This window comes from Sciurus vulgaris (genome assembly GCF_902686455.1).
Source record: "Sciurus vulgaris genome assembly, chromosome: 16".
Taxonomy (NCBI): domain Eukaryota; kingdom Metazoa; phylum Chordata; class Mammalia; order Rodentia; family Sciuridae; genus Sciurus; species Sciurus vulgaris.
Genome location: NC_136477.1, coordinates 4,609,267 through 4,623,727, shown reverse-complemented (window position 1 = coordinate 4,623,727; position 14,461 = coordinate 4,609,267). Strand labels below are relative to the sequence as shown.

Genomic DNA, 14,461 nt, shown 5'->3' with positions numbered 1-14,461 from the left:
GCCGCTTCTGAGCCACAATAGTTAAGTAGTGTGACTTCTGCTCTCTCTGCCCTTTGTGGGCTAGGACCCCAAGGTCCAAGGACAGGAAGACCAAAAAATGGAAGGGGACTGTCCCTTTATCATCATGTGACAGAAAGCTGCCTGCTAGCCAGGCATACCCATATTGGCTTTTGAAGGTGAGAAGTTTCTACTAAGTTCAGCCAGTGCTACGCCACTGGGACCAACTGCCCCTACTTGGAATGCTGGGCAAAGGCTGGAGACATGTTTGGCCTGTGGTGACAGGAGGGTGGGAGAGTGCTACTGGAATCCAGCAAGTAGAAGCCAAAGATGCTGGCAAATACCCAACCATGCATGAGTCAACCCCCACAACAACAAAATATCCACCCAAAGGGGCAGCAGTGCTGGGGTGGCCACACACACACCTGAACACACTGAGGTGGAAACTAGCCAGAACAGCCCAACCTAAACCGCCAGCCCAGAATAGGTCAAGAAACAAATGAAAGGTCATCCCTGGTGGTCACCAAGTAAAGGGCGATTTGTTACACAGCTATCACTAACGGCTACAGAAGGACTATGAAGCAGATGTGCTGGCAACACCTCCTAAACTAAGCTGGGGTTCTGCTGCAGGCTGCATGGTGCCACGGCCTGCTCCACAGAATCATGGAAACCCTGAAGGAACTACAAAGCTATTTGAGGTCAAAGGAACCATGAGTGCCAAGGTCCTGGGGCAGACCACTCCTGTGATTTTGTAGAAGAACCCAAAGGCCAGTGGGAAGAGGAGCAGAAAGTTGGGGAGAGTGGGAGGAGGTGAGGACAGCGAGGAGACAAGTTCAGCTCCCCCACAACGCACTGGAACACTGTCAGTCTGTGACTGTCAGTGGGGCCATGGGAGGGTTTTGAGTGGAGGAGGATCACAGCCTGACTTAGTTTTAACATGATGCTTCTGGCCACTGATTGGAAGATGAACCAGAGGCACCAAAGCAAAGTGATCAGGGAGGAGGTGACTGTCCTTGTCCAGGCGAACGATGCTGATGGGTACACCCCAGGTGGGGCAGTGAGAAGCTGGGCATCCTGGGGGTGACGACGGTGGTGCTAAGGAGGCTGGTCCCTGGACGGAGAGGGCTCAAGCGCCCACAGGCGCCCACCTCCGCGGCTGGGCAACTCTGCCAGGAGCCCTCAGGCTGAGGCACAGGGCCTTTCTGCCGTGACCCCACCCTCCTGGATTATCACACAGGCCTGGAGAGCTCAGCCCACGCCCTGCCCTGTTTACTCCGCTCCCAGAAGGCGCCTCAGATGATATCTCTCTTCTCCTTTCCAGCTTCCTCTTTCATCTGCAACCACGCTTCTCGCCGCAGACTTCCGGCAAGTTCCCACTGGTGCTCGCTGGAGCCTGAGCTTCCCTCTTCCTCTGGCTCCATCTCTCCCAACCCAGATCTCCGGAAAGCAGAAGGACAGCCTGGTCCTGGGTCGCTGGGCCCCTGCCCACCTGCCCAGCTCATCCGCAGCCCATCCCCACGGCCTTGCTCATCTTCACTCAGTCCCCCAACTCTGGCCAGCTCAGACCTCTGCCCCGCCTCCGGCTGCCAGGAGGTCCCGTCCTCCCCACCTCCTTGCCTGGGCGGCTCCAATGCACCCACCCATGCGAGAGCCAAGGTCCTGGGGCAGACCACTCCGGTGATTTTGTAGAATAACCCAAAGGCCAGTGGAAAGAGGAGCAGAAAGTCGGGGAAAGTGGGAGGAGGTGAGGACAGTGAGGAGACACAGAGACAAAGTCACTCCCTTAGGAAAGCTTCCCAACCACCTCAGGGGACCCCTTTAAAAAAAATCATACAAGAAACAACTCACTCCTTTTTAAAAAATTAAAGCATAAATAACTTTGATTAGAAAAATGAGTTTGGATAAGTCTGAAATTTATCCTGAGAAAGAAGAACAGGAGCTCTTGGTTCCAATGCAAGTTCCAGAGGGCAAAGGAACAAAGGTGCACATCAGGATGTTGTTTAAATGGCCCAACTCTTTTCTGCACCTTGCTTTACTGTAAGGCATGCGTTCGCTCTTCCTGCCAGATGAAAAGAGCATAGGGATTTTTCTCATAAAAAACGCAGGTTTTCAGATCCCTGCCCTGTTTAGGTTGGTCTTATTCCCACATCCACAACCTACCTTAAAGACCCTAAAGAGGTTGTTTAACTCATTTTCTCTCTCTTGCATTAAACACAAGCCACATGAGGGCACAGAGGGCTCAGGAAGGTCGACCTGGCCCAAAACCCTGCACCTCAGCTGGGCACACAGGAGCCACACAGCAAATGCTTTGAAGTGAATCAATCGAAAGATCTCCCAGCCCAACACAGGTACACACACACACACACACACACACGCACACACACACAACTACTTTAAGGCACTTGCCACATTGAGACTGGACACAAAGGGACCCAGGTTTCCAGTGCACAGATCCCCAAGACCTTCCTCCTGCTGGGGACAAATTGCTCCCCCACCATGCATCTGAAACCCACTGTCCAGTGTCCAGTCTGTGCCCAGCATTTGAAAGGCCTGGGGAAGACCAACAGTACCCAGGGATCCAGTTTCTGCTCAGAGCTTAGGTTAAGCAGGCAGGGCTGCTGAGGTGTTCCCAGCTACTCCCTCCTCCTTGGAAGGGACAGTGAGGTCCCTCTTCCCAGAGCCACTGAGATGCCTTCACAGGGGCTGGGCCTCAAGTGAGGGTGCAAAGCCTGGCCACTGGTCCTCACGGAGCTGCAGCCCCAGGAACCGAACACCTGGTCCCCACTCCATGCAGCGATGCACGCTGAGCAAGGAACAGGCCACTCAGACTCCTGTGAGCCCAGTGACGGTTCCGTGTGTCAGCATGGCCAGGCCACGGGTGCCCAGACGCTTGGTCCACGTTGCCCCCATGAGCCGGCTGCACGGGTGCCTTTGGATGAGGCCAACACTGGCCTGTGCTGCAGACGGGAAAGCACAGGCCTGGCCCCTCAGCCCGAGGTCACAGAGACTCTAAAACGGGCTTTCCCTGAGGACACAGGGCTCTTCCTGTGCAGCCATTTCCAGGCTGGGACTTGGGCTCTTTTCCTGCCCTCACTCTGGAATCAAAGAGTCAGCTCTCCCGGGCCTCGGGACACCACTAGACCAAGCTCGCCCTGGCCCTCCTGGACCTCAGGCCTCCACCAGACCAAGCTCGCACTGGCCCTCCTGGGCCTCAGGCCTCCACCAGACCAAGCTCTCCCTGGCCCTCCTGAGCCTCAGGACGCCACTAGAACAAGCTCGCCCTGGCCCTCCTGGGCCTCAGGACTCCACCAGACCAAGCTCGCCCTGTACCTCCTGGGCCTCAGGCCTCCACTAGAACCGAGCTCACCCTGACCCTCCTGGGCCTTGGGCCTCCAGTAGACCTGAGCTCACCCTGACCCTCCTGGGCCTTGGGCCTCCAGCTAGATTGATCATATGCTCTCCATGGTCACCAGCCTGCCCACCCACTCTGACCACTTGGGGACCAGCCAGCCTCCATGATCCTATGACTCATCTCCTTATGAGTCACACACACACCCCACATGCACATACAACACATACACACACCATACCACACACAACACATAACACCTACACGTATCACACACACCACACATCACACAACATATACATACAACACAACACACAAAACACATAACGTGCACAACATGTACAACACAGCACCCAGCACAGCACGTAGCGGGCACACATCTGCGCGTGCCAGAGCCTCCCATCTCCCTGGGGAGCCCTCGTTCACAGCTTCTCACATGCCAGGCACTAGTCTAGATGCTGCGGACTCTGCAGCAAAACAAGACACAGCAAACCCGCCTCACAGAGTAGATGGGGGCTGGGCAGCATTAAAAGCATGGTGGCCACTGACAAGGTACCAAATGGACAGAAACCGAAAGAAAATGAGAGGGCGCCAGGGAGGCGCTGGGCAAGAGCATTCCAAGCCCAGGAAATGACCTCTGCAGAGGTCCAGGGCAGGGCCGGCCAGGAGGGCTGGAGGCACAGCCAGGAGGAGCCCATGTGACTGGAGCAGAGGGGAGGGCAGAGAGGAAGCAGGGGGAGAGGGAGGACGGAGGAAGAGGGGAGGGTGGGAGGAGGGAGAGAGGAGGAGGAGGGAGAGGAGGAAGAGGAGGAGGAGGAGGAGGGAGGCAGGAACCTTTAGAGGTGGAGCCTGGTGAGAGGTCTTCAGGTCATTGGGCTGTGCCCTTGAAGGGGACTGTGAGACCCCAGTCTTTTCCTCTTTCTTTTTCTCCTTTACCTCCAACCTTGTGGTGAGCAATTTCTGGACTCCCTCCCTGAGTTGCCACACCCATCCAGAGCAAGGGCCAACCAATCATGTGAGAGTGAGAGCTCTTAGCCTTTCCCCTTTATCAGTTGATTATCTCAGGTATTCTTCCTAGTGGAGGTGGACTAATACGGAGAGCAAAACAGTAATGCAAACTTAATTACCAAGTCACAGTCCCAGATAGGTGATAGCCTAGAAAGCAAAGACTGTGAAAAGAAAAAGACGTCATCAGGTCCCCACTAATATTTCAAGAGCCAGGATTGGAGGGCTGAGAGCTTTTGTGAAGCCGTGGTCTAGAGAGAACCTGGGTTCCGAGGTCAAGGAAGTACTGCCACAGGAAGAGCAGCTTCACAACGTCCCGTGGGACGGGACACACCATCATCTGTGCTTGAGACACTGAGAGGTAATACGACTTTCCTGAGGTCACACAGCAGTTTCACGGCATGAAAGAGCCTGGAGCAGGAATCTGGAGATCCGCATATCAGCCCTTCGAATGCCCCTGACTCACTCCCAGAAAGTGTCCAGATGAGGCTCAGCCTCTGGGGACAAAGAGACCTCCTCCCCAGGAAAAGGCCTCCAATCACATCCGGCATATGGATTCTCTCCAGCCAACTTACCCCATGTTTTTAGCTGCGGCGTGGCCATCTCCCAGTTGCACATAACACAACACCCTGTGGAGAGGGGAAAAAACCATGAACCCCAAAACCTGCAAAATTGCTCCTGGATCAGCCTCACAGAAACAGGTCTGGCAAAACAGGATGGAAACCCCACTGAGGGACAAGGACACGCTTCACGTCATCCTCGACCACTTCTGACTTGGTGTGCTTTTTTCTTGTTTGGGTTTTTCGGTTCTATTTTGTTTTCATTGACACGCGATCACTGCATGTATCTGTGGACCGCAGGGTGGCGTCCCGATGCATCTGCACACTGCGTCCTGATCAGACCAGGGCCTTCGTCAGAACATTTCAAATCCTCTCTTTTGTTGTTTTGAAATACACAAAATAATATAACAGGCCAGCATTTTGTCATTGGAGGATTCTGGATTGGCCTATGGATCTGCCTCTACCAGGGAACCTCGTACAGTTACGTGTCCTGGTGAGATTACCCGCTGTCCTTTCGCTCCTGGTTACAGCACTGCCTTAAGGTGGGTCTGGTGGTGACAAATCCCCTCAGCCTTTGCTTGTTGAGGGCAATTTATTTCTCCTGCATTTCTGAAGGACAGCTTTACTGAATTGGATGCTCTGAGCTGATAGCTTTTTCCTTTCAATGCTTTGAATATATCTACCCCACCCCCCATTCTCCCTGAACCTGCAGGATTTCTGCTGGGAAATCTGCTGATAGTCTAACAGAGATTTCCTTTTAAAAGACTTAATGCTTCCCCCATACTGCTTTTAGAATTCTCTTTGGCTTTGACATTTGACAGTTTGAGCATGGCACACTTTGGAAAAGACCTTTGTAGGCTGAATCTATTTGGGGACTTTTGAGCCTTTTAGACCTGGATGTCCATACATTTTACAAGAACTGGGACTTTTCAGCTATTATTTCATTAAATAAATTTCCTGTGACTTTTCCCATCACTTTTCCTTCTGGAGTTCCCCAAATCCAAATGCCTGCTCACTTTATGATGTCCCTTAAGCCCCATTGAATTTTTTTTTTTTTTTTTGGTCTGACAGAGTTATTTCAAAAGGCCTATCTTCAAGTTCAGAAAATTTTTCTTGCTTGCACACTGGACCTGAGAACCAGCCACCTTACGGCCCAATCCCCAGCAAAGCTACACCACTGTCTCTAAACACCCACCAGCTAGGCCACTAAGGCTCTCGGGCACCACTGACACTGACCACAGCCGAAGACCCTAATGGCACTACACCACTTCACCCACCCTGAACCAAAGTCAAAGAACTGTACCCGACTGACACCCTAGAGCCCATCTAATGTGAAGAGTCCTGAAGACTGACTTTAGTCCACAAAATGTTTCATAGGGTGCACAGATATCAACCAAGGGACAGAAGAAACATGAAAAAGCTTGGAATCATGACACCTCCCAAAGGAGGTGTTCCTAAGTAGTAGACCCCTAAGAAAAGGGACTCCATGAAAGGCCTAAAAATCAATTCAGAACATCAATCTCCAGGGAACCGAGGGAGATGCAATTTTTGTTTCTATTTACTGACAAAAATGGTTTCAGCAGATTTTTAGAAACCTACAATAAACATCCACTCCAAAAAGGGGTGATATAAGGCAGGTGTGGTGGTGATGCCCGTCATCCTGGAGACTTAGATCACAAGTGTGAGGCCAACCTCAGCAGCAACTCAGTGAGGCCCTAGGCAACTTAGCAAGACCCCGTCTCAAAATAAAAAGTTAGAAGAACTGGGGATGTGGCTCAGTTGCTCAATCCCCAGTACCAAAACTGAGTTGGGGGGGATATCCCTTCATGGGGAATTAAAGTCATTCCTAAAAAACAGATTTAGAAAACCTTACTCTTTCATGTTTAAGACACATACTGATGTACATATAGACATACAGACACAGATACTCATGTAGTCTCTGTGGTGTTAAATTTACCTGAAAGGATAGTGTGATTAACTTTAAAAGGCATTCAGAAGGCAGTGCAGCCCTGCAGCAGTTAGACCCCCTCCCTCATCACCAACCCCACCATCTCCATCACCATCACCACCATCTCCATCACCAACCCCACCATCTCCATCACCATCACCACCATCTCTATCACCAGCACCACCATCTCCATCACCAACCCCACCATCTCCATCACCATCACCACCATCTCCATCACCAGCACCACCATCTCCATCACCAGCACCACCATCTCCATCACCAGCACCACCATCTCTATCACCACCACCACCATCTCATCACCAGCACCACCATCTCCATCACCAGCACCACCATCTCTACCACTAGCACCACCATCTCCATCACCAACCCCACCATTTCCATCATCACCACCATCTCCATCACCAACCCCACCATCTCATCACCAGCACCACCATCTCCATCACCAACACCACCATCTCCATCACCAACCCCACCATCTCCATCACCATCACCACCATCTCCATCACCAGCACCACCATCTCCATCACCAGCACCACCATCTCCATCACCACCACCACCATCTCATCACCAGCACCACCATCTCCATCACCAGCACCACCATCTCTACCACTAGCACCACCATCTCCATCACCAACCCCACCATTTCCATCATCACCACCATCTCCATCACCAACCCCACCATCTCATCACCAGCACCACCATCTCCATCACCAACACCACCATCTCCATCACCAACCCCACCATCTCCATCACCATCACCACCATCTCCATCACCAGCACCACCATCTCCATCACCAGCACCACCATCTCCATCACCAGCACCACCATCTCTATCACCACCACCACCATCTCATCACCAGCACCACCATCTCCATCACCAGCACCACCATCTCTACCACTAGCACCACCATCTCCATCACCAACCCCACCATTTCCATCATCACCACCATCTCCATCACCAACCCCACCATCTCATCACCAGCACCACCATCTCCATCACCAACACCACCATCTCCATCACCAACCCCACCATCTCCATCACCATCACCACCATCTCCATCACCAACCCCACCATCTCCATCACCATCACCACCATCTCCATCACCAACACCACCATCTCCATCACCAACCCCACCATCTCCATCACCAAACCCCACCATCTCCATCACCATCACCACCATCTCCATCACCAACCCCACCATCTCCATCACCATCACCACCATCTCCATCACCAACACCACCATCTCCATCACCAACCCCACCATCTCCATCACCAGCACCACCATCTCATCACCAGCACCACCATCTCCATCACCAACCCCACCATCTCCATCACCAGCACCACCATCTCCATCACCAACCCCACCATCTCCATCACCAACCCCACCATCTCCATCACCAAACCCCACCATCTCCATCACCAACACCACCATCTCCATCACCAACCCCACCATCTCCATCACCAACACCACCATCTCCATCACCAGCACCACCATCTCATCACCAGCACCACCATCTCCATCACCAACCCCACCATCTCCATCACCAACACCACCATCTCCATCACCAAACCCCACCATCTCCATCACCAACACCACCATCTCCATCACCAACCCCACCATCTCCATCACCACTGACATTTTCATCATCATCACTACCATCACCACTATCATCAACATCAAAATATCATTACTCAAGTCTCTACAAATGAACTTCAGAAATAAGGGGTGCTGATGACAGATACCAGTACTGACTCCCCAGATGACAGCTCTGCGTTCCCACATTTGGGTTTCTCAAGCCACTTGCTCCTTCTGAAGAAGCTTTCCAACTGACAAGCCCCACAGATTCGAACTCCCAACATTGCCATCCATTGTTCTAATGGAAATTCTCATGATCACTAATTATCTTGGAGGCATCAGAGCATAGTGTTTAGACCTGCAAACTCGGGAGGTGAAGTACTTGGGTTTTGAATTTTGGCTTCACCAACAGCCAACTGCGTGGGCTTGGGAAAGTTATTTAATCTCTCCCTGCCTCAGTTTTCTCCTCTGTAAAATAGGAGGACAGGACCACTGGGCACCAGCAGAGGACACCCACACTGCTGTTTGAAAATGTCCCCCATTCTTCAATTTGAAAAAAAAATCTTGCAAGACATACAAAGAGAACCAGCTACACAGAAGAAGAGCAAGAGCAAGACAGACCAACACCTGAAGACAGAAGCAGGAGTCCAGTGGGACTTTACCTAACCTCGGCACAAATGTCAGCCCTGGAACATGCCTTCCTGACTTCCTCCACAGCACAATCCCGGCCACCGTCCCATGACAACTCCTTTACTGGTGCTTACCACTACTTTCACTGACTTATTCTTTGGAGCAAATCTACCACCAGATTGCCTGTCCCGGCACCCTGGCAAGTCACTGATCTTGGGCAGACTATCCTGCTCCTTTGCCTCAGTTTCCCACTTTGTAACGTGGGGCTGACTGGCCCAATAATGTGGGGGTTTGGTAAAGGCTGTGTCCTATGTTTAGAGAACTGGGAACCATTGTTGTCACAGTTGGTGACTCTCTGTCCATGCCCAGCAGTGCTTCAGGCCTGGGAGCACAGCCTGCTGCTGTGTGCTTGGTGCCTACAACAGCACCTGGTTGTGTAGTAACTGCTCAGGAAACTCACATCACACAAGCAACCCTGAGGTCAGAACTCCCTGGTCCGGGCATTTTTGTCAAAGGTCCCAGTGAAGGTGTTTGCAGTATCCATCCTAGAATCGCCATGACCTGGCCAGGCCGACCATGGCCCTCCCATTGCCCTGCCACCCTTTCCCAGCCCTCACCTCCACCACCTCTCCCCCATGAGCCTCACACTCACCCCAGAAGAGGAGCACCCCGGAGCTCCACATGGTGCTACGGTTCTGTCCTTCAAGGAGGGGAACCTTTTCTTTAAACTCTTCTTGGTGGGAAAGGGAAAGGGCGGGGCCAGGGTTGCTCAACGCTGCCAGCCCCACACATCACAGCTGTTTTGCTGAGTTGCTGCCAGCAAAGACGACAGTATGGCAAGTCCCTAATCTTTCCCTTTAACTGAGCTACGGTGCGCTTACCCCCCTCCGCCCTCTCCTCCTCCTTTTCCTCTGTCTCTCTCCCTCCCCCACTTCCTCTCCCTCCCTTTCTCTTTCTCTTTTTTCCCACCAATCTCTCTCCCATCCCTCACCACCTCCCTTAGTTGCAGCCAATACAGAAGCCTTCACCTCCTGCCCCCTACAAAGCAAGCCCAAACCTCAGGCTCCCTTCCCACCCTTAATCATAGCGCACAGGCCCTGTTCTGGGCACATTGCAACAGAGGTTAATTTTAACATCTTGCTGGCCTGGTAAAGTTGGGACTCCCCTCGCCCTACACAAGGGAACTGAGGTTGCGGAGGAGATGCGACTTTTCCAAGGCCACCCAGACCCAAGATTTGAACCCAAGACCCCTAGACTCCAGGGTCCAGAGCTCTGGTCATTTCTTCTTCCATCCGCTCCCCAGCCTCTGGTCACAACTTAGCAACAGCCCCCCACAACTCCCACTCCAAGCCCAACACACGCACCATCTTATAAATACAGGGCTAGTTGTATATTGTCAGGGACCCCCAGATGCAGGCCTTGAGAAAGGGGTTCTAGTGAAAGTAGCTTAGCAGAGAGGAGACCCCCCAAAAATCACCGGCTGGAGAGCAAGGAGCGAGATAAGGAGGGGAGAGAAAAGAGTGGCCTGTTATCAGACATGCTGCAGCCGGGCCAGCGGGGCTTGGGGGGCAGCACAGCCTGTGGTCCCCTCACTCATCCCAATGGAGGGAGGTGTCTGGGGGCAGCTTGGTGGTGGAGCACTTGCCTGGCATGCAAGATCCACGGGTTTGACCTCTGGCACTGTGTTACGCTTTGGATGTGAGGTGTCCCCCCAGAAGCTCACATGTGAGACAATGCAGGAAGGTTCAGAGGAGAAATGGCTGGGTTATATGTAAGAGTCTTAACCCAATCAGGGGATGGATCCCTGATGGGATTATTGAAGTGGCGGGTGTGGCTGGAGGAGACTGGAGTTGGGGCGAGGCTACGGGGTATACATTTTGCATCTGGAGAGTGGACTCTCTCTCTCTGCTTCCTGATGACGTGAGCTGCTTCCCTCCTGCCACACTCTTCCACCATGATATCCTGCCTCACCTGGAGCCCCAAGGAATGGAACTGGCCTAAGACCTCTGAAACCAGCAGCCCTCAAATAAACCTGTCCTCCTCTATAATTGTGCTACTCGGATCATTCAGTCACAGTGGCAAAATAGCGACAAAAATGCACTGCAAGGAAAAGAGAGAGAAAGAGGGAGAGGGAAGCCAGGGGCCCTGGGCTGCACCCTGCCCGCTTTTGGCACCAAGTTCGCTCCCGGCAGGTAGCAGCTTCAGACACCTGGCCCCGGTGCCACAATCCCCTTTAGTAACAACATGTGGTGACGGTGAGATGTCCTGTGAGAGGGAACTGACCTGTCAAGGGTCCTGGCGTGCTCGACATCTGCTGCAAGCTACAGAAGAGGCATGAGGACCGTGGCGTGAACCTCAGAGGAGTTGATCTGATGATGCGACTGGGCACAAGGGAATGCTCCCCACCCGGCCACACCTGAGCTGGAGTCAGACTGGAATCAAATCACGGCTCTGCAAGGTATTCCCAGGGTGACTTCGCAAGACGACTCCCCTCTCAGAGCCTCGGCGCCTTCTCTGGAGAGTAGGGATAAAGGTCAGCCTTGCCCCAGAGGGTCCGAGTGCAGGACACACTGTGACATGCTGGACTGGTGGCCTGGTGGGCTGCTGCATAGTACATGCTCAATAAACAGTGTGGCGCTGGTCTGGGGGCATGCATGGTCACACTGCTGACACCCAGGGCTTGGGACAGGCAGGTTTGGTCTCCACATTGGATGGTGCAGAACCAGAGCTGGGGAGTCCAGTCTGACCCAGGCTGGGATCAAGGGCACCACCCCCCAGGGGAGCTGATGCCCAAGCTGAAGCCTGGGGAATGAGCAAAAGTCCGTCAAGCTCAGCAGAAAAGATGGTGTGGGAGAAAAGCGCATGTGCAGAAGCAAGGGAAGCTGCCCGCGGAGAAGGGCAAGGCCACAGCTCCAGGAATCTTTCTCTGCCACAACCCTCCCGTCTCGGAGCTGTGGATGTTCGTTAAAGAGACCCCAGATGCGGGACAATGGGGGGTAAAGAAAAGACAAACAGACACACGTAGGGAGAAAAAACTGGGGCCAGGTGGGTAGCCACGCCCTAGTGAGGCTTGACGCCTCAGATCTAGCTCGGCAAGTCTATCATCCAGGGTTCGTCCTCGAGCGGCTAACTGTGGGGAAGTCTCAGCAAAGCAGGCAAGCTGAAGGATGCAGGACTGGCAAGACATTAGACTGTCTTATTTTGCTCAGAACTCACCAGCCCTGGGAGCAGGTGCTGAACTCAAGACCTTGACTGACAGGGCCACGTGCCTTCCCATGTAGATGCCCCTGGCTGGCATTACCATAGCAGCTGGGGCATCTCGACCTGCACCTTGGCACAGGCAGCTCCCAGCAGGAACGCAGCCATGAAAGTCAGACGGGCCATGAGTTAGATCACCCCACCCACACTGTTGCTCTCCTCTGGGGAGATCTGCTCTGGCCTGGCGGGTCCTCAGCCCAGGTCCAGCTGGACTTTTCCCTTCCTGTAACTAAGATGAGAGATCTCTTTGTTAATATTTCTTTTTTAATTGCCAAATAAAAATTGTGTATATTCATGGTGAACGACATGATGTTTTTAAATGCGTATGTTTTAGAGTAGCTAAGTTGAGCTGAGTAACGTGTCCATCGACCCACTCGTGTGCTACGTTGCGGGGTGAGGATCCTCTGGAGCTTCCTGCTGAGCAGTCTTCAAGTGCACCATGCATTGCTACCAAGTTCAGCCTTGTTGACTACAGACCCTGGAGCTTATCCCTCCTGTCTGACACCCCCTGCGTGCTTCCACCAACATCTCCCTGACGTCTCCTCTGCCCTCCAACCCTGGGTCTTTTCAAGATGCTTTTGATAGTCAGAGGCTGAGCAAGGGGGTAGGTCCTAGATGTCCACATCAGAGAAATGCCCCAGATAATCAACAGCTCAGCAGAAACCACAGAGGCAGCTGCTCCTCCCGTCTCCCCTCCCCTGCCATTACAACCCCACTCTCTCCTCCCTTAGTCCTTGTGGGGTGATGCTGCCAGCTTGGAGAGTCTGCCAGGCCCCGTGCTTCCTCCTCCAAGTCTGCTTAAATGCTTTCACGGTGTGGACCCTGAGGCAGATAGATCCATGTGACGGTTTAACAATGTCCACAAATTCTTCGATACTTCTCCTTTCAAGCATTTGAACCAATTCTTCACTCAAGCTGACTCACTTCTAATAAACAGAAAAAGGAGGATGTGACATTGTGTGGCCACTGAGCCTAGGTCAAAAGAGACATGTGGTTTACTCCTTGCTCACTTCTTGCAGAAGGAAAATCCAGCACCATGTTGAAAGAATGGTCAAGCTGAGCTATGGAGAGACCCATGTGTTGCCATTTTGTGTTGCTGCAATAAACTAGCTGAGACTGGAGACTTTATAAAGAAAAGAGGTTTAGTTAGCTCACAGCTCTGAGGTGCAAGAGCTGGTACTTGTCGGAAGCTGCAAATGAACTGTGGGCATGTCTAAGCCATCTCTAAGCAGAGGTGTGGCCCTCGGAGAACTGTCGGTGTAATCTCACCATCTGAGACTGCTTCATTGCCTTGGCAAACATCCTGCTGAAAGAGAATTCTGGATACTGTGGAACTGATTGGCTCAGACAGCAACTCCCCGGAGGGAGAGAGAGATACCAGTGCCCCAATTAGTCTTGAGGTGCCAGCTGCCTGGAGGAGGAAGAAGGACTCCGTAAGTGACAAGGCTCCCCCCAGGCCAACTTTCACACAGTCCCCCGCTTCTGATCTACCTTGAAGAACACTCTGTGCAATAAATTCCTGTGATGTGTTTCACTATAAATAAAGCATTCATAGACTTTTCCCCTTTCTTAAGATCAGACCCATCAGGTTTTTTCCACCTGTAAAGCCCCCGCTTTAAAAAATATTTTCCGTGTCTTTTGCTGTATTTCTTGATACTAGTTTTTCAGACTTTTATTTCCAGCCGGCCCACACCTCTGAGGGTGACTTATTCCCTCCCCGCGCAGGCAGCAGCTGGGAAGCACTGGTGTCTGTTCGGTACGGCCTCACGATGCTGATCTGGGGCAATTCTCTGATGTGGACATCTGGGACCACCACAGTGTTGGGAATGTGTGCCGAAGAGGTCAGATAACAAGACAGGGAGCAGGAGACCAAGAGGGGCCAGGCTCGCTCTTTCTATAAAAACTATGATTCTCACGAGGACCAACTTGTTCCCGGAAGTCCTACATTAACCCCTCCTCGGGCGCAGCTCCCAAGACCTAATCACCTTCTGAGACAGAGGAGAGGGCCCAACGTCCTGCAGGAGGTACTTCTTACCCCACTGCCCCCCCAGGTGGAGAGCAAGCAGTCACGCCAGGTCCACCTGGGACCTCACCGTGTGCTGCCCCAGGCGAATCC

At 52.6% G+C, this 14,461-nt stretch overlaps 1 protein-coding gene across 1 annotated transcript in view; it reads right to left on the bottom strand.

Moving 5' to 3' along the window:
• The window catches only part of ADGRE1 (adhesion G protein-coupled receptor E1), a 49,463-nt gene extending 39,528 nt beyond the window's left edge, over positions 1-9,935 (bottom strand). Inside the window, exons 1-2 of the mRNA XM_079115080.1 lie at positions 9,740-9,935; positions 4,927-4,980 (exon numbers count right to left, since the gene is read on the bottom strand). Coding sequence (XP_078971206.1) covers positions 4,927-4,980; positions 9,740-9,770 — 85 coding nt within the window. The 5' untranslated portion in view covers positions 9,771-9,935. The remainder of the gene's footprint in view (positions 1-4,926; positions 4,981-9,739) is intronic.
• Positions 9,936-14,461: the final 4,526 nt, after the last annotated feature.